Here is a 27,894-nt window from a genome sequence, read left to right as displayed (position 1 = left end):
ACCTTCTAGCTTTGCAACTGTTACCTATTAGAGATAGAGGAGGCATAAAATAAAAACCAGCGTCACTCGGAAGAGTGCCATGGAGACAAAGGGCTAAATGAGACAGAGAGACATTTTATTCTGACGTTACGGTTACAATGAGGAACTTCCAAGTTCCAAAAGTTCAAATAAAAATAGAATTTTACAAATTAAAAAAAATACAATTTATATACACATTGGAATTAGCTCACATTACTGTTAACAGTGCAAACAGAACACAGAAAGCTGCTACTGTTGAAATGACCCAGGTCCACTACGCGGTGCACATAATACTGTGGGCCCAGGAGGGCGCTTCTGGCCTCCCTTGTCCGAGGGCCATGTCAGTGCTTAACTCTGCATTGGAAACATATGGTAGGCTGGGTAAAGCAAGCGTCCACTCCAGCCAGGAACTGTTAGTTAAGCAAGGCTATGAGCAAATCATCCCCCAGAAGGCAAAGGTTCCCAGTCAGGAGGGGCTCTTGCTCCCTGCCCCCCAGTCACCTTCCTTGGGGAATCTAGCAAAACACTAGGCTGAGGTGAAACAGAAAACCAGCTCTAGCCAGTCCCAAAGCCCCCTTTGTGGGTTTTTGTTTCTTGAGGTCACGTGTCACTCGGAGGCGATGGGGCTGGTAATAGGTGAGCTGTTGAAAATGTGCGTCTCTTACAATTAGAAAGCAAAGGAGCCAGGCTCCCGGTTCCAGGTGGAGCAGCGGTTCTCTGGGCTTGGTAAGGGCAGACAACGAGGACGGGAAAGAAGGGCCTTGCCAGAGGGGTCTGGGTCCTCCGTGGGGACCATCGGTCAGTTCATGGGGAGGGAGGCATTTGCATTCTAGTGTACCTCTGGGCTACACTGCTGGGAGCAAAATATCTGGTGACTTAAATGCAACATGATATGCATGAGGGATAAATTCCAGCAACATTCCTAGAGGGTGGCATTGATACAAGCGGCTGGTGACCTAGACCCCGGGAGGCCAGAAATCTCCTGCAGGACTTCAGCTTCTGCCATATTCAGTGAGGGATGGGAAGAGGGGACAGAAGTCCTGTGATGGGCCATCACGCTATCCTCCAGACTTGGGTAACTGGCATCCCTCTTAATAAAAGAAATAATGTAGTCTAGCTCCAATTGCTGCCTTGAAATAAAGCGGCAGCGAGCTGTCACATTTAGAAGGGCTTGCCTTTCCGGTCCTTGTGAGTTCCCAAACTATTTAGTGGGAGTTTCACCCACAATTCACAAGTCAAGTGCATCCAAAGCAGCTGAGAAATTTAGAAGTCAGAGTACTTTGGGTCAGAGAGATAAGAAAATGGGAAGAAAAGGGTGGGAAGGGGCAGAACCCAAGACCTAAGCTGGCAAAACTGGGACTGACAGCCCCTCCGGAGGCTGAAAGGCAGTCCTGGCACCAGGAAGTCGGCATGGGGCGAAGGGGTAAGAGTGCTGCCGAGGCCAGGCACTAACGCCCTCAGGCGACTTCCATGATGTAAGAAAAACCCAAAAAACTAAAAACAAGTAAATGCCATCTGGAGTCCCAAAGGACATCTGTCACAGGGCAGAAGAAAACAAGGGCAAGTGCCTGATGCTCCCGTGTTCACACCAGGCGCCTGCTGAGAGGACCAGCCTGCCCGGAGAGGCACAAAGCCACGGACAGACAGGGACAGGCTCCCAGTATTTAATGCTAGAACTGGAGGGGACACAGTTGGGAAGGCACCCTCTCACCCCAGCCCTAGGGCAGCACAGCAGACCCGCCTCAAGTTCCCATTCCTGAGCCCCTCCGCTGGCCATGGATGGCTGGTGGCAGGGCAGCGAGATTCTGTCAAGGGCGGGGGGCGAGTAAACCACCTGCTCTATCCTAACACTGGCTTGTCAAGCCCTATCATGTACCATTTAGTGGCTCAGGATACACTCCTTCCCATCTTATAAATAAAGTGAAGTGGTTTTACGTAGTGGTGCCCTTCTTTAGTTAACTTGGGAGGCAGGGGTAACATCAAGATCCTCTGCGCTGTGGCTGCTTTAACAGGAAAATGTGAGTACAAACTTATTAGTAATTCACTGGAGATGAAAACAACCAGGGACAAAAACATGTCACCAGGAAACGTGAGTAATTTGGAAATGGAGAGAAAGCTGGAAATGTGAAAACCCAGGGCAGATAGGGATTTATCTTTCAGAGACTATTTGTAGGACTTTAGTGCTTTGTGCTTCTGGAGGCAATGGTTTTGAGAAGACTGAAACCACAGGGCTGAGACCAGAGCCCCAGCTCACACCCAGGAAGCAGAACGGGTCCTTAAAATGAACTGCTGCTGATGTCAAGTTAAGAGTCCCAATAAAGGAAGACCTCCCTGAAACCTGCATCTTTTCCTTGGTGTCCAACTCCTAAATTTAGTGATTCACTGCATTTTGCAACTGGCATTCCTTCCTACTGTTTGCCTTGGCCAGAGTCCCTCCCATACGGTTTAAGGCCACAGCTGGGTTCCCTAGGAAAGCAGAGAAGAGGGAGCTGGACAACTGCTCTGGGCGTCATCTCTAGCAGGGGAGGCCTGACATCCTGCTCTTGTCCTGGTACCCTCTGGCTGGAGGGACCTGTGCCAGCCCTGGATGGCAGAATGCAGGGAGCAGGGAACAGGAGGATACTTGCTGAGGAAGTCACACAAGTGCCAACTCTGGTGGTTCAATACCATCCCTAGGATCTCTGACCAGCAGTGCTGCATGACTGTAGGCTTTCCAAGCAAGTGGGTGACTGGGAATGTTCCGTGCCCTGGAACCGCCCCAGCCAGCTGTGGTGGCGGAGCAGGGGAGAGCTGCCTCCCAGTGGGCAGGCCGGCACGTGGCAGGGAGCGCGCACTGGCCCGTCAGATGGTCTGGTAGTGTTGCCGCAGACGGGCCTGCAGAAATTCGTACGTCAGGTTGTGTCGTGTGATGATCCCAACGATCTAGGACAAGGAGAGTGAACCCAAGTCACTGGCAGAGTAAAACCCACTGGGGTGAGAGCACACGTGGGCAGAGCTCGGCGCCCTGCCATGCTGGAACAGACCTGAAGCGACCAGCCCACTCATCGCAAAGGCTACCTAGCCTCCAGCAGGGAAGGAGGTAAACAGGTAACGGGGGCTTGCCAACTGGAGGCCAATGGACAAATTCGGCTCCAAAATTCATAACGAGCCCCTTTCAACCACACCCGAGTTTATGTTAGTGACGTAACTTTCAGAAAGCCCCAAGTACGGAGGCTGGTTGCCAGGGAACCAACTGTAAGATAACATTTTCATTGGAAGTTAATATATAAAAATCTCTATTTCTAGGTACAAAGCATATAACTTAAGGAGTTGACACAGTTACCTCTGTAGAGTTAAGAAAAGGGTTTGGTATTTGTTTTTTGCTTATCTGTATTTTCTTATTTTTCTACAATCAAACAGTATTTTTGTAAGAAGAAAAAATGGAATTCTAAGAAGAAAAAATGGGGAAGTCTGCAGCAATAATTACTAGATGTATCTTTTAAAACTTTCTAAGTATTTTGCTTGAAATTCTCTTTTAATGTTACACACGTCCATAACTGACCCCTCCTCAAGGGGGTGCCCGTGGGCCAAGGAGAAGAGGAAAGGAGCACTTGCGGGTAGGGAGACTCCACCGGGCTTTTCTGGGCTCAAGACAGGTCACTGGGACGCTGGCGACATCTGCTGGCCAGGCAGGAGATAGCACACAAGACATGCGCAGGACGCAAATGGGCAAAGGTGTCAAGGTGTGGAGACCACACCAGAGCCCAGCCACCACCGTCCCCTTCACTCCTGGTGGGAGAGCTGCAGAGGTGTCGGTCTGAGGAACCTCCCTGAGGGATTCTGGTGTTTCCTCCGGGTCGAGGAGGCCTGACTCACAAGCAGTGCTGAGGCTAGAGGGACCTTTCCAGAAGGTGGGCGGAAGGGCAACCGAGGCTGGAGGGGCAACCGAGGCAGGCACAGCCCCAGGCACAGGTTTCTCCTCTCCAGCTGGAACTCAGACTCACCTCCCCGACGGCGTTCACCACGGGCAAGTGCCGCAAGCCCATTGTTCTGAACAGGTTGAAAACTTGGGACACATGGGTGTTAGGGGAAACAGTGAAGGATGAAGGGTTCATGTACGGGGTGACGTCCTGCGGAGGAAGGACAACACGTTACCAGCAGGCAGCTTTGCCCCTGCCAGGGAGGGACGCCAACAGCACCGAGGAGCAGCAGTCTGGGCAGGACCAACTGGCGGCCTCCTCCTGCAGTCCCGCCCCACGGGCACAGCCCTTCTTACCACAATCATCCGCGGGTTGAGCAGCGTCAGGTCCAGGTCGTGGATGTCAGGGTACCGCGGGTAGTCCTCGGCCATCTCGGCGTAGGAGAGGCGCGGCTGGCTGGCGCTCTGCAACCCAACCAAGACACTGTCCTCACACCCAGCATAGCATGTCGGGGCCACACACAGCGCCGCCTCCCTCCTCATTGCTGTATCCGCCCAGCCACGGCCCACCGGAGGGAGGCAGTGCAGCACAGGGGTCAGCGGGGTGCTCTGGAGAGACAGCACGATGCAAAGCTGGTTCCCAGCCAAGTCCTAGCTGCGCCACTCTGGAAGTCCCTAATCTCTCTGAATGTCCCTTTCTTCAACTGTAAAATAGACACGGGTTATTCTGAAGTTTAAGGGACAGAAGTGCTAACTAAGAGCTGCTGTGGGTTGATTCGTATCCCCCAAAAGATATATATGTCTGAGTCCTAATGCCTGGTACCTGCACACATGGGCTTATTTGGAAATAGAATCTTTGCAGATGTGATCAAGATGAAGTCACACTGAATCAGGGTGGGCCTAAGTCTGATGACTGGAGCCCTTACAAAAAGGAAAGACACACAGGGACAAGAACGTGATGACAGAGGCAGGGACTGGAGCGATGGGCCTACAGTCAGGGAGCGCTGAGGACTGATGGCGGCCACCACAGACTAGGAAGGCCAGGAACGATCCTCCCCTGCAGCTCCGGAGAAAGCGAGGTCTTGCCGACACCCGCATTTTGTGCTCTGGCCTGAGAACTACGAAAGAACACATTTCCGGACTTGGCACTGCCCAGCTGCTGGCAGCCGCCTACAGCAGCCACAGGAAGCACCCAGAGCAGCTTCCTGCTAGTCCTGCGTTTTCTATCTTCTGGGTTTTCCCTCAGCTCTTGCTGCTGCTGACCATCACCGGGCACCTGGGCCGCCACCACTGGCTCTCAGGCTGGACTCAGCCACCACCAGGACTGGTCACCGCTCTGCCCTGATCTTTCTCCCCTGAACTCCACTCTGCACGTGGCTTTCTCCATCCACCACCTCCCAGGGCCCTCAGGATTCTGTGTTCAAACCAGGCCCCCGTAATCTGGCTCCCTCTGCTCCTCCAACCTCCTCGCCTGGGGTGCTCTGCACATCACCCTGACCCCACTTGCAGCCACACTGGTCCTCACTACAGACCACACCCCAAGCCCTGGCTGCTCTGCTTGTGGCCTTTTCCATCCTGCCCCGTGTTAATGGCTCTTCCACGGGCCTGCGGGACCACGAGTGACCTCAGGCTCAGGCAAGACACGAGCCAGGAGAGTCAATTAGGAAACCAGGTCTCTAGGCAACTTTTTCAAGCTCCAGCTAAAGTGGTTAAGTATGTAGGGTTAAGGGACCACTTTGAACAATGCACCTCCTGACGCCTGCTTATCTCTACAAAAAAAAAGCGTAAGAGAAAAAAGAAAACTACAGGGGAATTAATGGGAAGAATATTTCTTTTGACAACATACCTAAGGAAGTTCATTGATGCCAGAAATAAAGAGTAGAAACTATAATAAAAGCCTACATGCCAGGACACTTGACAACTGGCACAGGACTCAGGGGAGAATGGTGGGGGACAATCTGCCCTGCCCCTGCTGAGCACACTGGCTCACTCAGCGCACAGACGCTGCGGCAGAGGGCGCCGTGGGGCTGCGGGTACCACTCGATGCCAGCCGCTGGCACGCGGACTCTCAAAGCACAGGAGCTGTGCTCCTACCACCCGTGCCTTCCAGAACCCTGGTGTGGACCAGAGAGACTTACCGACTGACTTTCAGAATAACAAACTCCTCGGACGAGCAGGGTGACAAGCTGCGACCGGAGGATCAGGCCGTGGAAGGTCAGAGGGCGGAAGCGTTCTTCCATGGTCCAGTCTTCACTTGGGGACTGGTCAGGGTATAGGTTGGGGTAGGGAGTGTATCTGTTATATAAAAACCAGACACTGCCTAGTCTACCCTCAGCAGGACCGCGTCCTACCCACAGCCCCGACCCACCTGATCCCCAAGAAACTCAGGAGCCACCTCACAACATCCAAGCAGAGGGCAGGGCAGCCTGTGCTCACCTTCGCTCGAGCATCTGCTGCAGGAGGTCCTCCTTCTCGGCGGGCTCATCCTCTGAGGCTATGTGCTCATCGCACATGTTCCGCAGCTCGCTGGACGGGTAGGACTTCATGGACTGGCTCCGTCGGCGCTGCTCGCCAGCTCGGGTGAGGATGCTGGACTTCTGAGGATGGGGAGGGGGTGGTGAGGACAGAGGTTTTCCCCCAGGGAGGCCATGGACAGTTGCCACAGGCACCCAACACGGTATCTACTGAGCTTGAGGATTTGGGTGACAGTGAAGGTCAAAAGCACATGCTGAACACGGCACCACCGCAGGGGCTCAGGGGCCTGAGACTGAAAGGAGCCTCAGAGCACCAGGGCCTGCTCTACTCCCGCAGTTTTGCTGGCCCAGCATCCCTACTCCTTTGATTTGGGAACAGCCCCTCACTTCTCCAGTGGGGAACAACTTCTTCCCTACGTCAGGTCTTGGGGGGAACTGTCAATCTACATACCCCCCAGCCTCCAAAGCCAAGGGGTGGGCACCTGAGGCAATGGGACTCTCCCTCTGCCTGGATTTCAAGTCGGGGGCAACCCAAGGACAGTGGCTGGCCGAAGCCTGGTACCTAACGTGGGTCCACTGGCCACCTGCGTGCCTGGAGCACGCCACCTCGGGCTCCTCAGCTCTCCTGGCAGTCCTGGAGCTGCCAGCTGACTCGGTCTCCTTTCTTAAGCAGGCCAAAGTCGTTTCTGTCATTGGCAACTCTGGAGCCCTCCCGATACAACGTGCACGCAGTCAATTATGACTACTAAGCACTGCTGATCAGAAGCAAGCCTGCCCGCGTGCTTCCCAGGGCAGGGAAGGACACACGTCCTGATGGCCTGGCAAAGCCCACGCCTGCTGTCGCGTCTACACCCTGTCCCACATAAGGAAGAGCACTGGTGTTCCCGAGGAGCCAGCCCTGCTGCCCCACCTGGATGAGCACGAGTGTCAAGGGACTACCTGTCACTCCTGCCCCCCTTCCTCCTGGGCTGTGTTCTTTACCTTGAATTTGATGTTGTTACTGATGAGCTGGTTGCCCTTCATGAACTCCTTCTCATTGCCCCGGTTCTCGGTGACCACAGGGAAGGCATGGTGGACCGTGGTGCGCAGGATGCTGACCAATGACTGGATGCGCGTGTGCGGGTAGACGTAGGTCAGGTTGGGCTCCATGACGTCACTGGCTCTCAGTCTGGGGAGGGAGGGAGGGAGCGGTCTGTCCTCATGACAGAGCCCATGCACCCCAGGAGCAAGCCAGAATGGGGCTGTGCAGGTACCCCTGCCTGCCCAGATTGCTTGGGGTTCCCTCTCTGGCGGTGCCTTGAACACAGGCGTTCCTTTGTACTTCTATCCCCTTGGCACATGCTCCTCCCCATGCCTGAACGCCCTTTGCCAAACAGGTGGGCCTTTACTCATTCCTTGGCTCCAAAGAAAATGTCCCCTCGCCACAAACCCCGTCTGCCTGCCCGGGGGATTGGCCGCCCTCTCCTTGGCACTCCATGGCACATTCCACATGTCACCATTGAATTGTTAATTATACGACTGGAATGTATGAAATGTGTCTGGGTGCTCCTTTAGGCCAGGCGGCCCACAGGGCAAATCCGGCCAAACTCGCTTATTTACGTATTGTCTATGCTGCTTCGGTTCTACAGTGGCAGAGCTGAACAGCTGTGACAGAGACCACATGGCCTGCAAAGCTGAAAATATCTACTATCTACCCCTTTATAGAAGTTTCCCTCTAGACACAGGAGGCCCAAGCTTCATGGGTTGATGGGTAATTGGTGATCATGCTCAGAATGATCACTGCCAGCAGTGACACTTGGTCAAGCACGCGTGAGGCAGGCAAGTTCTCACTCATACGGTTTAGGAGACCCTTAGTTTAAACGTTCAATCGCAAAACAGACTTCACCCAGAGACCTCACTTCACATTCCACCAGAACACCACAGGAGCCAACGACACCATGAGGCGGCCCCACCCACCTCAGCTCCACCCTTTGGCCTCTGCCCCACCCCAGCTCCCACCACACCCAGGGCTCGACACCCCTCCAAGGGGCTCAGAACAGACATGCTGCTGTTTGAATGACCTGCCTGTTGTTACCTACTGTTTCACTTTATTCCAACCCACAAATCTTAATGACCATTTCTACCTTGACACAAACACTCCTAGGCCCTAGGGGTTTATAAATGCTGAAACCAGGGCAGGAAGAGGAGTCATGGCCTCACTTGTCCATCTCCACCTCTGTCTCCCATTCCAGAAGAGGAACTCCACGCAGGCCCACGTGGATATCATAAATGCCCTTACTGAAAAAGTCCCCGGTCCACTTGGCCACCTGAAACACAAAGCCAAGACTTGAAAAGAGGCTGTTGGGGCTGAACTTGGCCCTAAACCTGCAACAAGCCTAGAAGGGGTGTACTCACCATCAGCGTGATCATAATGGGAAGCCCATAAGTAATCTCGTTGGTAGATTCAATCAGGATGACAGTGAGACTGATAGTCATACGGACGACCCCACCCAAGAATGCGGCGGCACCAATCAGGGCAAAGGTCCCTGAGTAGATATGGCCCAATCCGATGTAGCTGGTGGAGAAGAAAACCAAGAACACGGCTGAGAATTCTGCTTGGGGGGTAGGGGTAGAAAAAGGGGCAGGGGAGCTATGGTCCGCATGCTTGTGCGTGTGTACACGTGTGCATGCTCAGGCACACACACGCCTACACGGTACCTTTTGAGGACATTGGCCACTAAACGTCCAAAAGCAGCTCCACACAGCAGAGAGGGCACAAAAAGGCCACTTGGAACGGAAGTGCCGTAAGTCCAGCACGCAAGCAGGAAATAGAGGACGAAGAACAAGGCCAACGTGATGGGGCTGAAAGTACCTGCAAGGCAAGGACCGACCTGACTCCCACTACCAGATGCCCGCCAAAGCCCGCCAGACCCCCTCGGCGCCTGCCAGGTCCCGTACCCGAACCGGTTCACCTCCAACACTGGAGGCAGAAACACTGGTCTTGTCTGGGTTGGTATTACAAAGGAAAAGTCCTGTTCTCGCTCAGAATCAATGGCAAGCCTCGCTGTGTCTAAGGGCCAACGCAAGGGGCAGAGGACTGATCATTTGTTCCCTGCAGGACAAATTGCCCAGGAACAGGGGGGTACACAGACACTCACCATCCTGGTGGAAGAGCTGAAGGATGGCAGACTCCTGGGGATTGAAGAAGAGTGTGGCCATGTCATTGTAGGTCTCATTGGGACAAAAAAAGGTCTTGATACTTGAATTCACATCTTCTGACGTGACCTAAAAAGGCAGGAATCCAAAAGTCAGTACAAAGCCAGTACGCCTCCCAGGGCACCAAGTCTTCAAGGGGACGTCTCCGGCTAGGTCGGGAAGGCTGGGCTTACTTTAAACAGAGAGCAAAAAATAAATCTGTACCCAACAGCAGCTGTGATACTGTACTTCTTGCATTTTGCAGATGAAATAATCAGGAGGAGGGCCCTTGTTTATCTACATTCATAATGAAAATACAGCTACATTATGATTCACTGTGGATTCGGCTTTGTTTCCTCTCCTGGTGTGAATTTTGCAAGTGATGCTGCTGGAAGCCAGGCCCGAGCCCACGGGGTGAGGGGAGATGAGGCCAGTGACAGATGAGTGGGTGGGAGCTGACAGGTGTCTGCAGAGGACCTAAGGCCCCAACTTGGGCTCCAAATTAAGAAAGCCTCCACCCTGAATTTGCTGGAAAAAAAAACCACTTCCCCAGGAAGCCCACATGCAGACACTGTACTCCTGGCTGCCTCTCTCCCCAAGCCCCACCCGGATGAACAGAACCCAAACTGGAAAAGGGGAGATTGTTTCTCCACATCTCAGACCTCTCATTCCCTCTATTATTTTGTGTGGTACTGCCTGGCTCCTTAGAGGATAAGGTTCTCTGGAGCAAGACAATTCTTATTTTTCAGTTGGTGGTGGGCACTAGTCCAGGCCAGGCATTTACTTCACGCAGGTAACTGTGCATGCAAACAGAGTGCTAAGACACGTGCCCATAAAGGATACTGATTTTTCCTGGACTCTAGAATTCTATGGATGAGACTGTAGAGATGCCCTTAGGTGGGCCTACAGTGATACACGGTGCTGTGTTTGTATAACGCTACCAGGTGAGCCTGGCTGGGCACTACAGCTGATGAAGGCTGCTGTAGGGAACAGGACAGTCCCCTTTGGCAGAACCTGGCTGGGAGGAGCTGGCAAAGGAGAAATGTGTGCAAAACAGTGAATGATGGACAAGTTGAGACAACAGTGTAATGATCTACACTTGTGGTATTTCCCAAACTGGATGTAGAGGGAATGCCAGTTCCTGAAGGTGCTCTCTGGAAGGAGTCCTGCAGTTAAATTCTTTGCAAAGCATCACAGCACCTTGGAAATTAAAGTATCTGTGAAAAGCAGAGCACATGTGCCAAAATAAGACAGATTTGACTCTGCCACTCTCTAATGACCTTGGGAAAGGTATTTCATTTTGTGGAGCTTCAGTTTCCTCATCTATAGAATGGGAATCATATCTGCCTCATGCTATATATTACTAGCTGAGTGATCTTGGTTGAGACCTCACTTCGCCTCAGTTTTCTCATCTGTAGCATGGGGACAATACTAGCCAATACGGCAGCGGAAAGGATTAAAATGAGGTCATGTACGTGAAGTGCCCAGTGGATTATCTAACCCACAATGAACATTCCAAACATTTGTAACACTTACTGGAATTTTAAAGGCCCTAAGAAGTCCTGTATTAAAGAAACTTACTTAATTCTGGTCAACCCATTTGACCATGGAATCCCTGTCCATTTGTTTTTTAATCATACATATCAATGTTCCATGGAACACATTTTGGAAAACACTAGTCTGGTAATGAGTTAGCCTCAGGGATAACTAGTAAATGGGGTTGGCAATTTTTTTCTGTAAAGAGCCAGGTATTAAATATCTTAAGTCTTTGCAGGGCACAGTCTCTGTTGCATTTTTTTTTTTTCCAGCTCTTTAAAAATGTAGCTTATTTTTATACAGCTTGGAACTACATAAAAATAAGCAGTTGCTAAGGGCCAGATTTGGCCCATGGGCTATGGTTTGAAGACTCCTGATTCTAACAGAGTCTGTTGTTCATGGACTGTTCCCAGGGACCCTGAAGAGGCAGCCATCCAAGACAAAGACCCTAAATGGGGCTCTGAGGGATCTGAGTGCTATTCAGGGGCAACAAGACAGGGTACTCAGAGAATGCTCTCTACCTCCACCCTTGAGGCCAGACCCACACCTCTGGCTCACTACAGACCAGCTCTCAGACCCACCGCTGGACAAAAAAAAAAAATGCAGGCCAGAGAAAGTTCCAATGCCTATCTCATTGACCTGCTCTTTCAGGGAAAGGTTCTGGAAAATACTATATACTCCCAAGAGAGGGAAAGGAGAAATACCAAAGAACATTTGCCAGTAAGTGACCTAAACCCAGTAAGAACAAAGAGATGCTGAGAAGACCAGGGTGGCTGCTTCCTTTCTCCCCGCAAGGTGACTCACAAACCTGAGGGTGAGACGGGTGGGTACCTTTCAGGCGTGCAGAGGGAGAAGAGTAGACCAGGGCTTGAAGAAGCAGACGGTCTGCTTCCTCAGCTTGTTTCCAGTTATCTTGTTCAACAGAGGGAGAAGAGGGAGAGAGAGGACTCTCCCTCTGTGATGGCCAGGGTTGTTCACAAAAATGAAAAAATAGAGCGTGCACATCCTCTCTTAGGTAAAAAGACTACCACAAGTTCCTCTCTCTCAGCTACCTGCTACAGGTGTGAACAATGAACCCGACACATGGATGAGCGCTGAACAGAGGCAAGTCATACATTTCTGATTCTTCTTTGTGGTGCAGGACAAAGGTAGCAGGTGCATGGGGTTACCTGGAGCTGGAATGAGTCATTACCGATTTGACTCGAAGATGACCTCTCTCGGCATTCTCCTAACACCAATGAGGCCACAAACACCACCACGGTGGTTACCAGAGACACCAACAGGCTCTCTAAGACTCTAGGAAGCAAAGCACGGTTGTTATTTCGTGATAAAATAAACCCGGTCTCAGGAATTCAAAACCCAACTCTGCCTGTTCCGACACTCATTTCCCCGAGAGCGTGTATGGCAGCCTCTGGGCAGCCAGCGACTTGCTGAGTCCCAGCAGTTTGTATGTAAAATGTGGGGAGCCAGTAACGTGGGCTGCCAAATGCACATCATCTTTCTGTTCTAGGTCTTAGGGGCGAGAGTCTCAATGACACTTCTGACTTTGTCATGTGCCCTGTGACAAGAGAGGCTGGCAGTCAACCAGCAACTCTGATACAAATCAAGCTCAGATTCAACCTTTTGGCCTGTTGACCAAACAGCAGATTTATGAGCCCATCTACATCCTCAGTCTCAGACACCAAATTAAAGCTGGTGCGGGAAACAGGGTGTTCACGTAATCACCCGCCTCAGGAGAGACGCCCTGTCCACACAGAGCTCGGGGAGCCGGCAGGCAAGGGGCGACTGCGCAGGTACCTGACAAGCTTGGGTTTTGGGTGCACGTTTCGCATACGGTACTTTGCAAGCCTCTTGTTCAGACAGTTGAATGTGGCTCCCAGGAGGCCCCCAATGACCCCCATCACGACGAAGAAACCCAAATCCAGAGCTGTCCAGAGATGACATTTTTTATCAGAGTCAGAGCACTGAGAGAAGGGGTAAGGGAGGGAGAGAGAAAAACCACAGTGCCCGTGAGAACAGGAAGGGACAGTGCGGAGAAGCCAGAAACGGGAGGCGAGGCTGCTGCTCCCCGCGGGGCGGGGCCAGCGCTGGCATCCTGCCCTCGCCGAGCCACGCAGCGTGAGGAACGCCCCACCGCAGGCTGTACCTACCCTTCTGCTCACTTCTCTCTGGTACTTGACAACAATTTTCCTGGGTCAAGTGAGAAATTCTGGGGAAAAGGATAAAACGTACCTTAAACTCGCCAAAGTTCAGCAATCCAGGGAGCTGGAAGGAACCCCAACTTCCAAACTGAATCCCGGAACGGAAGAAGTTGAGGGTGAAGGTGGCAGACATGGAACAAAAGAGCTAGGGGACAGGTGACAAAGACAAAAACGTTCAATAGTGACAAGCCCTGCTTTTTCCCTGACACGTCCTCACAAAACCTACTGGCCCACATAGAAACCTGCCAACTCCAGGTTTGGATGCAGGGATCTTTCACCTCAAGTGTGAAAGACAGGAAAAGGCTAAAGAGGTTTCCACTCAACAGCCTATTGTGAGGGCCTATTCATTCAGAGCCTGTGGCAGCCAGCAGCCAACACCGGAGGGAGAACACGGCCCTCTGAGGCAGGAGAGGGGGCTCAGGTCTGGGCGCTGCCCCGCCTGCCTCGGCACACAGACCATCTCACGTTTTCACGTCAGAGGGTTCACTGAGGGGGCGTGGGGAGGGCATTAAAATGGAAGGTATAGAAAAGTCCACATTTGGAGGTTATGGGTGTTCAGAACAATGGAATTTCCACTAAAGGCAACCCTCCCAGTCTCACTGAACCTACTGGTAGATATACAGAGTAAGAGACAAAGTTAAATATATCCAGTTTAACTTTGGGGTGTGGTTAAGTTTAGGAGAAGATTTCACTGAAGGTCCTCCTCACCACTTTCCATGTGAGCCCTTGGTTCCAGAAGGACGAGCCCTCCTCCAGACTGAACAGAGTACCCCCAATGGGAGCCCCGAAAGCGGCAGCAACTCCGGCAGCTGCCCCTGCTGAAACGAAGTCCCGCTTGTCTCTGAGGAGAGAAGACAAGAGACAGACGGTTTTCCCAGAAAAGAGTTCCCAGGCTGGAAAAGGCCATTTTCCACTTCCTGATCCACCAACGTCTCATCACGTGACCTGTGCAGAGCCAGGGCCTCTATGTAAGGACAGGCCCTGGAGAGACAGACGGCAGCAAACACAGTTCACCCACGAGCCAAGTGCCCTCCCCAGCTGGAGTTCCTTCAGGGGCAGAGGCTCCCTGATGACAGTCTGCTCCGAACGTGGAGTCTCAGCCACCCACTCAGGAATTAGGTCACTGCTGAGCCACAATCTCACCGGATCTTCCTTCCAGAAAGCCACAGCACCAGTGAGAGCGTCAAAGTGCCGGTTACACGCAGAGGAGCAGGTAACAACGACTTGTAGGAACACCAAGACAAGAAGGTGGACAATTCTGCACTGGGGACCCTGGCTCCCAGGGTATTGCAAGGTGTCAGTAGCACAAATCCCACAGGAAAGAAAAGTACCAAGAAGAGCACCTTCCAGCCCAGAAAGGTTGGAAGATCATTCTGGAATATCAGACACATTCTTGATAATGTGCCTGTTGGGAGGGGGCAGCACTGAGATGATCCACTGAGCCCCCATATGTGGAGGTGCTCAGCATTGGCCGTGGACCTCCAGGGGACTTTTTGGTCATGTTTGCAATCCTGGACTATCTTCCTCATTGCCTGAGGTGGTTCTAGGCCTTCTGTCATGACAAAATAGAAGCCATGATGCCAGCTTGGCCCTTGTGCTTATTTTCAGAAGAAAAAATCAAAGCCCACTTCTTTCTGACAGTCAGTTTGACAAGCAACCTGCCCGGCAGGGAGATTATAAGCAGGCTAGAGTGAGTATCAGCCTGAGCGGCAGTAAATGAACAGTTCTTCCCCCACAACATAAATTCCTAACCTTTCCATACCTGTCACTTCGGAAATAGGGGAAGTTAAACCGGATCTTTCGTAAGGAAATGCTCTGAAACTAAAACAAGAGAAAACAAAGTCAGAGGGGGCCCATAGGGATGGAGGCTGCAGGGATCCCCAACGCCGGAAGTCCCCTCTGCTTGAGCACACCTGGGCACGTGTGCTGCGAGAAGGAAGAGTCCAGGACAGCAACCTAGGGGGAGAAAAGCTACTTTTGAGAGGAACTTCTTTTCCTGCCCCCAAACTCCTAGTATCCTCAGAAGGTGCATTTTATACAAAAGTCAGATTTTGCATTTGACAAAACTGCGCTTTATCAACAAGTCAGAAAGAAAAAGGGGAAACAGCAGAGCCAAGGGGGTTGGAGGAACTGAAAGCTGCTGCCGAAGATGAAGTCAGCTCTGTTCCAGGAGGCAGGGCAGGAAGGCACAGCCCGGCCAGGCCGAGAGGTTCTCACGCTGCCGCCCAGTCCCTGCTTGGCCTCCTTCTACCTCTCAGCTCGCTTCTGGGCGGCCGGGTGCTTGACGTAAAGGCAGGAGCGAGAGAGATGAAAAGACGGGCTCGGGACAAAGCCTCCCCGCGTGGCTCCGACAGCTCACCCCCCAGGAAGCCTCTCCCTTCAGAGCACTGAAGTAACTGTCTGCAGGGACGGTGAAAAGGAACTGAGGCTCCCCAGACTCACAGCCCTGGCGAGTGGGGGCTCTGGAGTCTCGAGCTAGTTCCTTAGCTTCTCCAGCCTCAGCTTCCTCATCTGAGAATGAGGATGAAGAGGACGACTAAACCCTTGGGTGGCTTTAAGAAAAAAAGAAAAAATGGAGGGTCCGGCCCAGACAGGACTCTTACTAGTCCTGGGCTGTTTCACCTGGACTCGGCATAGAGCTGGGCCCAAACCCGTCTGCCACGCACCCACCTCCTGGTACTTGGAAGCACGGACGTGATCTACGCAGCCACCTTATGTGGAGGCATCTGGCAAGGCTGCTGGGGCACCAGGTGACTTTCATTTGAACAGACTTTCTCCACGTCCTAATTCTGCCCCTAGGACTCGGTAGAACCTTGCTAAAATCTCACAGTACCAGTTACCCGCTCTCCTGGGAGACAGACCACATGCTTTTCACATCAACCCAAACTGACATCAGATTCTAAAGCCACGTTAGGGTGCTCCCGATGGATTTTTTCAAATTCAACCATGGACAGTCCCCACCCTGGAAGCCTGCCCTGAGGGATATACACTCCCAGCTCGTCGTCCCTTACCTGAGGGAGGCCGGCTCCCACCACAGCTCCACTGTGGATCATGGGGCCTTCCTTCCCCACGAAGAGCCCTGGGAACAGGTGGGAAAAGGGAGAGCATCAGTCAGCACAGGATGGTCTCTGGGTCAGGAGACCTTTGCTACACAGACCTTCTCCTGACAACTACTAAACAGAGATATCATATGACGGTAAGAGAAATTTCTTGAGTCAAATTCTCATTAAATAAGAAAAATACTCTTTATAAATAAACTCCAAATCGGGGGTCAGTAAACTATAGCCTATGGGCCAAGACAGGATTACTGCCTGTTTTTGTACAGCCAGAGAGCTAAGAATGGTTTGTATATTCTCACATGGATATGTTTTAGATGATTATATCAAGTTTAAGTAGCTACATATTCCATTTTGCCTCTTGGCCCACGAAACCTAAAATATTTGCTATCTGGCCATTTACACAAAAAGCTTGATGACTTTGCAAAAAGCCAAGGCCATAAACCTGCTAGATGATCATTCTACCTCAAAACTGAATAGTGTCTGTCAGGTATCTCTGAATGGTAACTTACTGACAGAGCTTTCATTTAAAAAACCCATCAACAAAACGTGCGGAGATCTGTGTGATGGCGCCCTTCAAATCCAAATCTACTAATGCATATACATACCACTTCTTCATCCTCACCCCTTGACTACCTGAAGGATGAAAGAAAGACCTCCTTACCTCCAGCCACACTGAACAGCACTCCAAAGGCTTTGCAGAGCAGGGTCCGGAGACGGACGATCCCGGGCACCTTCACACCATTCAGATAGCACTTGATCTCGGGTACCCCGGAACCTGCTGCCACCGGCTGGCAGGGGAGAGTGGGCAGGCCCATCAACTCGCAGTCACCGGTCCGGTGGCCTACCCTCATAAGCCTCGCTACGGGGACCAACTGGCCCGCATCAGCCCCAGCATGACCTGCGGGCCTGTCCCAGCACAGATGCCGGGCCCCACCCTGGGCTTCTGACTCAGCAGGTCTGAGGGGAGACGAGAGGAGTTACATTCCCGTGATTCAGCCTCACCTGGGGGGCCTTCCAACAATCAGTGCAGGCACCCCACTTCTGGAGATTCTGATCTCATTCTTCTGAGCTGGGTAGCAGTCGTTTCAGAGCTACTTTATAGTTTAAAGTATTTTAAATGTATTTAAAGTCATTTTTAAAGTTCCCTGGGTGATTCTAATGTGCTGCCATGGTTGAGAACCAATATGGATTTTTCCTCTTTAATCTCATCAGAGGATGAAACCTTTTCTTTCAGAAACCTCTCTGAGTGAATGAGAAGCCACCTTCTGCAGGAATCTACATTCTCGGTCTAATTCAGTTTCCTGACATTGCCAAAATGGAAAGGCAGAAAATGAGCACAGGCATGGAAGACCTCAGAGGCAAAATGGCAAGAGCCCCACCACCTCACCTCAATTAGGACAAGAAGGCTCGCCAAGAAGACAAAAGTCAGGTTGAAACCCAAGAGCTCGAGGAGGGACAGGGCGAGACAGCCTTTCCGGCTGCACTCCTCCACCGCTACAGGAACTGGGTTAAGGAAAGCATGCCTGCCAGTCAGGGGCGCTCCCGCAGTCACTTGAAATGCTGCACCTTCTCCTCCTCTGAAACACCTTGGCTGCTCACTGCACGATCCCTGTTCTCCACATAGAAACTCGAAAGAAACAACTTGCCTGAGGTGTCTTCTACATTAGGAACTCCTAAGTTATGAACTACTTCAAATGTTACACAGAATAACACCTGCACCACCTCTCCACTCTCAGCTTTCACAAATCTCAACATTATGCCGTATTTGCTCCAGATAATTTTTAAAAAGCAAAACATTAGATACCATTAAAAAAACAAGCCCTTTGTTTCCTTCCTCGCCCCCCTGGGAGGAACACTAACCTGAAATTATCGTGCCTCCTTCCTTGTATATTTTCATTATGTATCCATGTTGTTGTGTTTCTAAAATTAAGTTGCACTTTATGCACTTTTCACAATTTCCTTTTTTCTCTCCCTCAGCATTGAGCTTTTGAGAATTAGCCATGTTGATACACACAGCTCTGGTTCACTCATTTTAACTTCTGCATAAAATTATATTGAAGGAACACACTACAATTTTTCCCTTTTCCCATTTGGTGTGATTTCAACTTTTTGCAATCACAAAGCAGCAGTATCTCTGTAGGTGTCTAAGGCCCACATCAAAAGGAAGAATTCATGAGTCAGAGGGAAGGGCACCTTAATTTAATTTGCATTTCCCTGTTTAGTGGTGAGGTGAGCACTTCTCCATAGGCTTTTTTATTGGCCATTCAATTTCCCTTTTCTGAGAACTGCCGGTTCACATCCTTTGCTCATTTTCCTATTGGACCATTTGGGCTTTTTTCTTATTGAGCTGCAGTTCTTCCTATACTCTAGATACTACTTATTTGTCTCTTAAATGCAGAGTGAGTAACCTCTCCTTGGCTGTGAGTCTGCTTTTGCGTTGTTTGTAGTGTTTTATTGCTGCTTCGGTTATTTTGTTTGTTTATTTACATTGATGTGGTCAAGGTTATTGATCTTCACCCCTTCCTTTTGTGCCTCCCAGAGTTTTGAGAAATTACTTCCTACTCTTGACAACATACCTTAAAGTTTTGTTTGGTCTTTTTACAACTTCATTCTACCTGCAATTAATTTATAGTACAAAGTAGGAATCTAATTTTATATTTTTCCAGATGGGTAACCAATGTCCCAGCAACTTTTATTAAATAATCCATCTGTTTCTCCTCACTGATTTATAACATTAACTCTGCCATTCATTCATACTTCTGCATATGTACAGGCCAGTTTCTCCCCCTCTGTTATTTTCCATTGCTCTACTTGGGTATTCCTGCACCAGTAAAACACTGTTTCAATTTCTGTGTCTTAAAAGTATACAAGTCTTGACATGGAGTAGGGCAAGTCCCCCTGCTTGTTGTTAAAAAATGTCTTGATTACTTTTGGCCCTTTATTCTTCCATGCAAATTTAGCAAGAGAATTTTCAAGTTCCTGAAAAATTCTATTGGGATCTTGACTGGAACTACACTGAATTCACAGACTGACTGGGGAGAAAGGGCATCTGTGTGGTATTTACATCTCACCAACCACAAACATGAATCAATCTCTATTTATTAAAGTCTTTTTCCTGTGTTCTCCAATTATAATTAAAACCTTCAAAGCCAGATAGCTAATAAATAACTCTTCAAAGATAACACCTATCGTTATCTAGACAAGAAGGCAAAGTCAGTGACCACCGAGTCTGGGACCACCTAGAACCATGGCAAGGATACATGTCTGTACCACTCCCAACTTGAGCTCGGTGAAGAGACGCACGAAGAAGTCCACGAAGAGACCCACCTGTGCGGAGCAAGCAAGGCGTCATCACAGCACTTTCCTCACAAAGCACTGGCTTCCTCCACCCCGTTTACTGGCTGGTCGCGCGCCCCCACGTTCCCAACCAGCAACGCCGACGGAGCTTCCTGGGAGTCATCTGGCTCTCCAGGAGATCCCCGCTCTGGCCTGGCCCCAGGGCCCCTCCAGGGAGCAAAGGGAGAGGGTGCAGCTAAGTTGAGACAAGAAGAGTAAAATGGGAAGAGGGGAAAGGAGGCAGAAAAAGATGTGAGGCCAAGGAAGGCCACCGCGTGACTGGAGAGTAATGACACAGCACTGTGTGAGGCACTGCTCAGCTTTCTGAACACAGGTAGAAGAGGATTCCAAACGTGTCTTCAGTGATGCTTAGCTGGAAACACACAGAGCTTAGGATACTGCCTTTTGAAAGACAACATTCACATAAGCGTCTATAGCTTCTGAATGTTTTTTATTACTATTTAATATTTTATAAGCCACTATCTTGACTTACAGCCAAGTGGTTATCTACCAGGATAACCACTTGGCTGTAAGGAAACCACTCATGCTCAATGATTCCACTTTCACAAGTCCTTGCTGGGGCTTAAGAGAACCGGAAACAGGTGGTTTTGTGGATTCAGGATCAAAGCTTCATGTCTTTAACTCCAGAGTGCCCTGCAGCCAATGCCAGGAGGCTTTTAAATATTGAAGCAGTAAGTGGTGACAGATCACAGGGTAAGAGAACCTGGAGCAGAGGGACTGGCTGCTACATTATAAAGGCAGGTCTGCCTTCCCCTGACATGAGGGTGCCAGGTAAGGTTGTTGGTATTGATAAACTCCTTTTTAAAAAGGAGTTCTATGTGAACGCAGCGGCAACACTAACAACTAGATGGTTAATGACTTCGCTTATTACAGAGAAATTCGAAACTGGAAACATATAGCAAAATGGACAGTCCAAAATTTCAGTAAAACTAACCAACTTAAGTTGCTGCCACAATGGGATTCTTCAGAGTATGACCAAAGAGGCTTTCTGAAGGTCATTGGTCTGAACTAGTAAGATGTTCCTTGACCTCTGTATTCCCTACAGTTCAAATTTGACAAGTACCATGAAAATAAAAATTGTGGCCTCCTCTGTGGCTGTATTAAACATGTATTCACACGTTATGGTATATCATGTAGAGTTAAGTATGAATAATTCTAGATAGATAAACAGGATGCTGCTTAGAAATATAGATAACCTCTATTATGGACTAAATGTTTGTGTCCCCCCAAAATCTTTAGGACGAAATGCTAATCCCAGAAGTGATGGTGTCAGCAAGTGAGCCTTGGAAAGGTACTTAGGGCATGAATGTGGAGCCCTCATGGATAGGATTAGTGAGTGCCCTTACAAAACAGACCCAGAGAACTCTCTAGCCTGCTTCTGCCACAGAAGGATGTAGCAAAAACGTGACCCTCTATGAACCAGGAAGCAGGCCCTCACAGACACAACTGTTTTGGCCCTCTGATCTTTAACTTCTGAGCCTGCAGGACTGTGAGAAATAAACATCTGTTGTTTAAGCCCCTCAGTCTTTGGTATTTTTGTTATAGTACTTGCATGGACTAAGACAACCCCCTTTTCTAACACTACTGATGGAAAATCACATCTGACATGTATCATTTTGATGTCTGCTGACTTTTCTAGCTTCTATTCTCCAGGCTTAACAGTGGTTAAGTCAGCAGCTGTGGTTCCAGACCTCGTACTTCTACACTCCTTGGCAAGGTTTCACTATCTTGTCTGTGCACACGTGGGCCCCAGAACCCTGTGCATTCAGGCAGAGGCCTCTACCCACAACCACAACCTACTTTCTAGATAAAATGAGCAAAGTGCAGGAAAGAAGTCCAGAGCAGCACAGTAAATGTACTGATACCGCCAGTGTCCTGTTCACTGGCCTGCTATGCTAAAGGCAAGGGGATCATCTTCATGGTTCTGTCTCCACTATTTGCTTTCTCCCTATAGCGACTGCGATATCCACTAGGTACCGTCCCACTATGTTATCTACCTGGTAAGACCATACCACATCATAAGAGACAGGTCTTGACCAAGCCTTTGAGTGATTTATTAAACAGCACCAGAGTGACATGGCTTGCTTTCATTTTACAAAGTGAAAGCAAAAGAAATATGAAAAACAGTGTCAGAATAATTAAAAAGAAAAGGCAGCCTCTGTTATATGACAACCTGCCCTCTGACCCCCTCTCCACCCCTCTGGTCTGCCATCTCCCCATGCCCCGCCTGCTCACCAGCCCAGTGCAGACGCCAATGGCAAACACCATCATCCACTTGACTGCCTCATATCTGCGACCTTTCTGTGCACACAAGAAAAGAAGGACTCAGTTCATTACAGGGTTATGTTGGCAGCAGGGGAGGAATGCATCTCAGCCAACCAGTTTTAGACTAAATCCCACAGGGAGAGTAGGTATGGCGATGATGTTTAGTGTGGCAGGGGCTTCACAATGCAAGCAGGATGAAGTCTAAGGGCTGGGCCAGGTGCACTGGCAGAGGGGACTCAGGTTAGCAGGATGAAGGCCTAAGGAAAAGATGCTGATTCCTCAAGGAAGGAGTTAAAAGGGCAAGGGGTAAGGCTATTTACCAAAGCTTTTAGAAGAGGAAAAGAAACCGTTGTAACACCTATTTAGTCCCAAGGCATCAATAAAGGACTAACCTTATTATCCATGGTCTCCAAAACTTCCAGGTAAGGGTCATTGATACAGCGATCGTAATCCAGGCTCTGAAAGAGGGAAATGTGAGTGAAAAAGGTGGAACCACATAGGAAGAATTACCAAGCCTGGAAGGGGATAAAACTCCCAAGTTCTGCTACTTGCAAGTGGGGATGGGCAGAGCAGTGGCACCTGCAGCCACTAGAGTAGCTGATTAGAAATGCAACATCTCAGACCCCATCAGACTTGCACACCGGAATCTGCAACCTGGTGGACACTGGCATTACAGGAGCACTGCTTTAGGGTCATACTTGATGCTTTAGGAAAAACGTGGACATCTTATTTCTGCAAAACAGTAGAATACCTTCAGCTATCACCTGTGTTACCCAATTTACTCTCATCGATGAATAAAAGCTTTAGTTAGCCAGAACCAAACTAATTCAGAGAGGCAATTAATTCTAAGTATCTCCCCTAGTTAACTTCTATGAAAAAGAGGTTAGTGACCAAGACACACTACTAGGGAGACTATTTTAAAAAGCAACTTCAGGTTTACGTTCAGAAGAGGCACAGATTCAGCACTGCTCCTAAACCCACATCTACAGCAGTGTTCACCAAACCATGCTTCCCAGAGCACAGCTGTTCTGTCAACAATCTGCAGGTGCGCCAGAGACTATCTGAGAAACAATTCAAAGGAAATGCTTTTATTTCTATGTCTTGCCAGCAGTTGGGCAACAAAGGAAAATGGTCTCTGCTGTGTGCTCACTCCTTCCTATAAGCTGTTGCTACCTACAAGTCAGTCAGCTGGTGAACAAGCGGTACACTGGCCTGGTAGCCACACTCCTAGGCGGGAGTTCACAGTCAGACAAACCACAGTGGTGACATGTGGCAACTTACTCCATCTATGTGACTACCCCAAATCCAAATTATTTTTAAAAGGGTCCTGGAGTATCAACAAGTAACTAATTAAATTGATGATCATGCATCCAGACATGGAAGACTATGTAGTAATAAAATAATTATGATAGGTCTACACAGTCACATGTGGAAAGGGTACAAAAATTATTAAGTGAAAAAGGATGCTAAATAAATAAACACAACCAGATGCAGAAGAAAATGTATAATATGGTTTCCACTTTAATTAAACAAAATTAAGATCGTTTGTTGTCAGCATACAATACAAAACTGTGAACAGTGGCTATTTCTGAGGCGGTGTTTTAGGAATTGTCCACATCTGGGTATCCTTTGAAATTCTCACTACAAACACAGTATACTTTTTACATCAAGAATTTTTTTTTCTGTTTGCAAAACAAAATGCCACAGTCAGTAAAAAATACCTCTGGGAAACTAGACTGATGAATTATTAAATGATTAAATATTTATGTACTTAACGATTACATATGTATCGTATATATAACTACATACAATCACGTTATATATGACATGCATACATGCCACATGCATACACACGTGTGTATCTATATATAAACACATACATACTTCTATTATTAATTTTCTTAATCAGTTAAGTGGCACTGCATTCTAGGAACCAATCTCCTTAATACCAAATTTGTGCAGAAATTATTGGCCAACTAATTACTTGCTTATGGTTTTATCTAATAATGCTCTGGCTCCACAAACATTTAAAAGGTTTTTAGATGTCCAGAATAGGCAGACCTATACAGACAGAAAGTAGATTGGTGGTTGCCTAGGGTTAAAGGCAAGGGGAATGGACAATGACTGCCAACAGGTACAGGGTTTCTTTCTGGGGTGATCAGAAATGTTCTAAAATGGATTTGATGATGGGTGTGCAAACCTGTGAATATACTAAAAACCATCACATTGTATGCTTTAAAAGGGTAAACTGTATAGAATGTGAATTATAGCTCAGTAAAGCTGTCAAAAGGGACATTCAGAAACAATTTGAACACCAGAACATCCACCTTTTTTATTAATTAAGAGTTTGACAATTTGAAAATATGAACAGACTATATGATCTATTATTATAACCAGGTATTGTTTATTTCTCCCTTGTGATGACTAACTCCCTTTTATTTCTGTGTATGTTTCTTTTTGGTTTGGGGGACCAACAGTTTAAAAAAAAAGTATTTGTATAGGTGTCCTGTGCGGCTACTGCCTATGGTTGTGAGCAAAATGGCACTGTGGCTATGGAGGCAATTAGGGGCTGAAATGCAGCCTAAATTCAATTAGGAAGGGCACCTTAGTGTTCACACAAAAAAGCACCTTCATTGGGCCTTTGAGCATTGCTATGGCCCAGAAGGGAGGCCTTTTATTCTAAATTCTCTGCTCTGCCTTTTTCTAACTCAAAAGAGCACCACAGGCTCTATGACCTGATGAAAACATTACTGTTGGTAATGACAGATAGGAAGTTATTATTCAAATCTTCTATGTCAAAATGGGTATTCTAACATCTTGTAATACCTCCAACTTCTCAGAGTCAAGTATCGCGATGAACTCTTAGTAAGGCAAGAAGGAAAAGGAGCACATTTTAGAAAGATTTCAGCGCTTCCATTCCTAATTGATCTCTAATAAATACAATCTGAGCAGATTTTTCTGATTAAGGGCTTAGCTAAATTTGCTCTTACACAAATGCTCTCAAACTCACAAGTGAAGATGGTTAATTGAGAAATATGAAGGACTCACATGAAAAGAACATTAACCCATAAAATCTACATAAATATGCATATCAGCTGAAATTAAATGCACTACAAATAAAAGTGCAATTTAGTGAAAGGAATAAAAGAGCCTTGGGAACAGCAGGTTTGATGGAGCAGAGAAGCCACGAGACTGGAGTAGGATGAAGGCTGAGAGAGTTTCAGTCAAGATTATACAGTCAAGGGTGATCACCAGGTGCAATGGTGATGGCACAATATGGAGCATCTCACACCAGTTCTCACGACCCTTTCAAAACTAGGTACAAAAAAACTAGGTATTTAAGAAATATGAGAAAATACATCAGTGGCTACCATGCTTTTTGATTCATGACAAGCACTCCTAAAGTAGCATATTAAACTACTAGAAAAAAGTCCTTATCCTCTAGAGATGCATGCTGAATTATTTATGGATGAAATGATATGATGGATGGGATTTCCTTTAAAATAATATGGGAAGGGGGAAGTGGATGGGAGCACAGATTAAACAAGGTTGGGCATAAGCTGAATGACTTGAAGCTATGTGATGAGTACAGGGAGTTTTAATACACTATTCTGTCCATTTTTGTGTATATTTGAACTTCTCTATAATAAAAGTTTTTTTTTAATTCCATGCTACACTACAGATCATCGTACTTACACTAAATTCTATAGCAAAAGATGCCATATTAAACGTTAATTAGTCTGGGTATGTTATTGCCCTAGAATATTGAATTTTCAAAGTCTACATGACATTTTTTTAAAAAAGCATTAAATATATACATGATTAATTACATTTCTTGGAATTAATCTAAGTAAGCAATTAAGAAGGAACAAGAAAGGATAGTCACAACTATGCAGTACATCATACAGAAAAATCAGATTAAATAAATTGTAGCATAACAAAAGAACATTCCCCTATTTAAAAAGATACTGCAGAAAAGCTTCCAGTGGCACAAAAATTGTTATCGAGGTTGAGGGGGAAAACACATTAAAAGAGTGTAGTAAGGATCTCACTTTTGTTACTTAAAGCAAGTATGTAAGCATGGAAAAGGAGATTTAATAAGGTTAATAACTACCTTTTACAGAGTGAGGTTATGGATTTTTCTGTAGCTTTTTTTTTGTAAATAGTTTAAGAATTCTCTATCACAATCATGGCTGGTTTTTGTCATTTCACAAGTCATAGAGACATCATCTGATTAATGAACTGACTACATGATAAAAAGGCATGGGCATGAAGTCTCACTCCAGCAGTGCTGACCTTACTAAACACATACACAAGAAGAGTTCCATACTTGAAACGGGGAACTGTAAGCTACATTTCAGAGAAAAGCTGGGTGGGCAGGAAACAATCACCTGAAAACTGAGAAGAGAAGAAGGACCTGGCCCACACCTAGTAGGAGCAGAAACTGTCAGTGGCTTTGACTCTGGGTCTCTATATATTGTAAAAACAAATGGCTTAGTGGCAAACACATACTGTATCCAGGTTAAGGTGCCAGCATAGATCTATGAAAGCACGGGGACACACCCACACCCTGTTTTGGGGATGAGGTGAGAAAAGAGCTTCTTAAACAGCCCCTTTCCCAGAGAGAAGTTACCTCTTACCCACTCACTCCTGGGAAAGACTGTCAAAGAACATCTCTCTTTGGAATCTTAATACTTTGGTCTGAAGTGACCAGGTTACTCATTACTCTTGTTACCAAAGACAGCGTCTAAGAATCTTACCTCATAGTCTTTCCTTGGAAGGATCTCATCCTCCTCCTCCTGAGTTTCTCCAAGGATGGTCTAGAAAAGCAGATACACAGAAAGAAGACCTTTTTAATGGTTAAAAGTGGAAAGCGGCAGAAGTATTTATTGAAATCAGTTGCTAGTTCCTCAATCACCTGGAGCCATTACCATCAAGTGGGACAAGACCTCAAAAAATCTTGGACTTAGCAGGTGATGGGGGTGGAGATCAAAAGTCATCCAGATGAGCTCATTTTCCTAAGGATACATTCTCTAAGTAACCACTCTTGTCTAAAGGACACCTCAAAGATGTCCCTTGCCAGCTGAAAGGGAAAAAAATTCAGGTCCCAACCGAAAGTGTGCCGAATCTTAAATCAGAAGGGACCTGTCAACTCTGGGTACACTGCAACTCAGTTTTCCCAGGGTTTTTTGCAGAGGAAGCTGGAATACCAGTGACCCAGAAAGGATGAGATAGAGTTAGAAAGGGCTCGAGAAACTAAGCCAGCTACGTGATCAGCACAAACCAGTAAAGGGGCTCATTTTGAAAATGCTTGTTTCATTCCGAACTCCTTTCACGCGTAAATACACGAAAATTTGGATGGAATTAACTGGAGCTGGCCTCGATCTCCCTCAGATTCCAGGGAGGGGTTATAAAAAAAAGACCCCGGGCTCAGGGACGGGAAGCGGGACAGATGCTGCGAGAGTCCGCGCCGCGGTCCCCCGGCCCCACCCGTTGCCACCTGAGGGCTCAGCCTGGCTCAGCCCCGCCCCCGGCAACGCCTCTCGCCGTCCCTTAGCAACCGCCCCGCGGCCCCGCCCCGCGCGCTCTTACCAGCTCCTCTGGGGTGCGGATCTCACGCTCCCCGCAGCAGCAGCACCATCGGCAGCAACAGCACGAGGACCCCCTGCACCCCGCCATCTTCCTCCCCTACAGCCGCTCTGGACCCCGAGCCAGCCCCCTCCCACCCGGGATCCGCGCCTCACGTGACTGGCCCCGGGAGCATCACGTGGCCCTCTCGAGCTAGGGGACGGAGACTGGGAGTGGCTGCGGCGGGTGGAGCGAGGACCCGCGTCACGTGACGGTGAACGGTCCTCCAACGAGACCTCCGGGCGCGGCCGCGCTGGGGGCGTGGCCTCGGCTGCGCCGCTCGG

At 48.5% G+C, this 27,894-nt stretch overlaps 1 protein-coding gene across 3 annotated transcripts; it reads right to left on the bottom strand.

Annotated features, from left to right (window-relative positions):
* Window positions 1-94: 94 nt before the first annotated feature.
* Window positions 95-27,826, bottom strand: CLCN6 (chloride voltage-gated channel 6). Of its 3 annotated transcripts, none has more exons than XM_036925141.2 (23): window positions 27,575-27,826; window positions 26,743-26,802; window positions 22,375-22,440; window positions 21,953-22,018; window positions 19,621-19,687; window positions 17,748-17,854; window positions 17,022-17,148; window positions 16,313-16,380; window positions 15,064-15,122; window positions 14,010-14,142; window positions 13,333-13,446; window positions 12,898-13,064; window positions 12,270-12,396; window positions 9,528-9,654; window positions 9,088-9,241; window positions 8,785-8,944; window positions 8,590-8,696; window positions 7,372-7,558; window positions 6,353-6,513; window positions 6,055-6,211; window positions 4,274-4,381; window positions 4,002-4,127; window positions 95-2,940 (listed from the first exon to the last, which is right to left on the bottom strand). In XM_036925141.2, the coding sequence occupies exons 1-23, from the start codon at window positions 27,659-27,661 to the stop codon at window positions 2,860-2,862; spliced, it is 2,616 nt and encodes an 871-aa protein (XP_036781036.2). In that variant the 5' UTR covers window positions 27,662-27,826; the 3' UTR covers window positions 95-2,859. The 3 variants fall into 3 exon arrangements, 2 of the variants coding, with proteins under 2 accessions (XP_036781036.2, XP_036781037.2); XM_036925142.2 differs by lacking the exon at window positions 27,575-27,826 and adding an exon at window positions 26,901-27,393; XR_005032609.2 differs by lacking the exons at window positions 95-2,940; window positions 4,002-4,127 and having other exon boundaries at window positions 6,055-6,177.
* Window positions 27,827-27,894: the final 68 nt, after the last annotated feature.

Source organism: Manis pentadactyla, chromosome 4, assembly GCF_030020395.1.
Source record: "Manis pentadactyla isolate mManPen7 chromosome 4, mManPen7.hap1, whole genome shotgun sequence".
Lineage (NCBI taxonomy): Eukaryota > Metazoa > Chordata > Mammalia > Pholidota > Manidae > Manis > Manis pentadactyla.
This window is presented reverse-complemented; position numbering and strand designations above follow the sequence as displayed.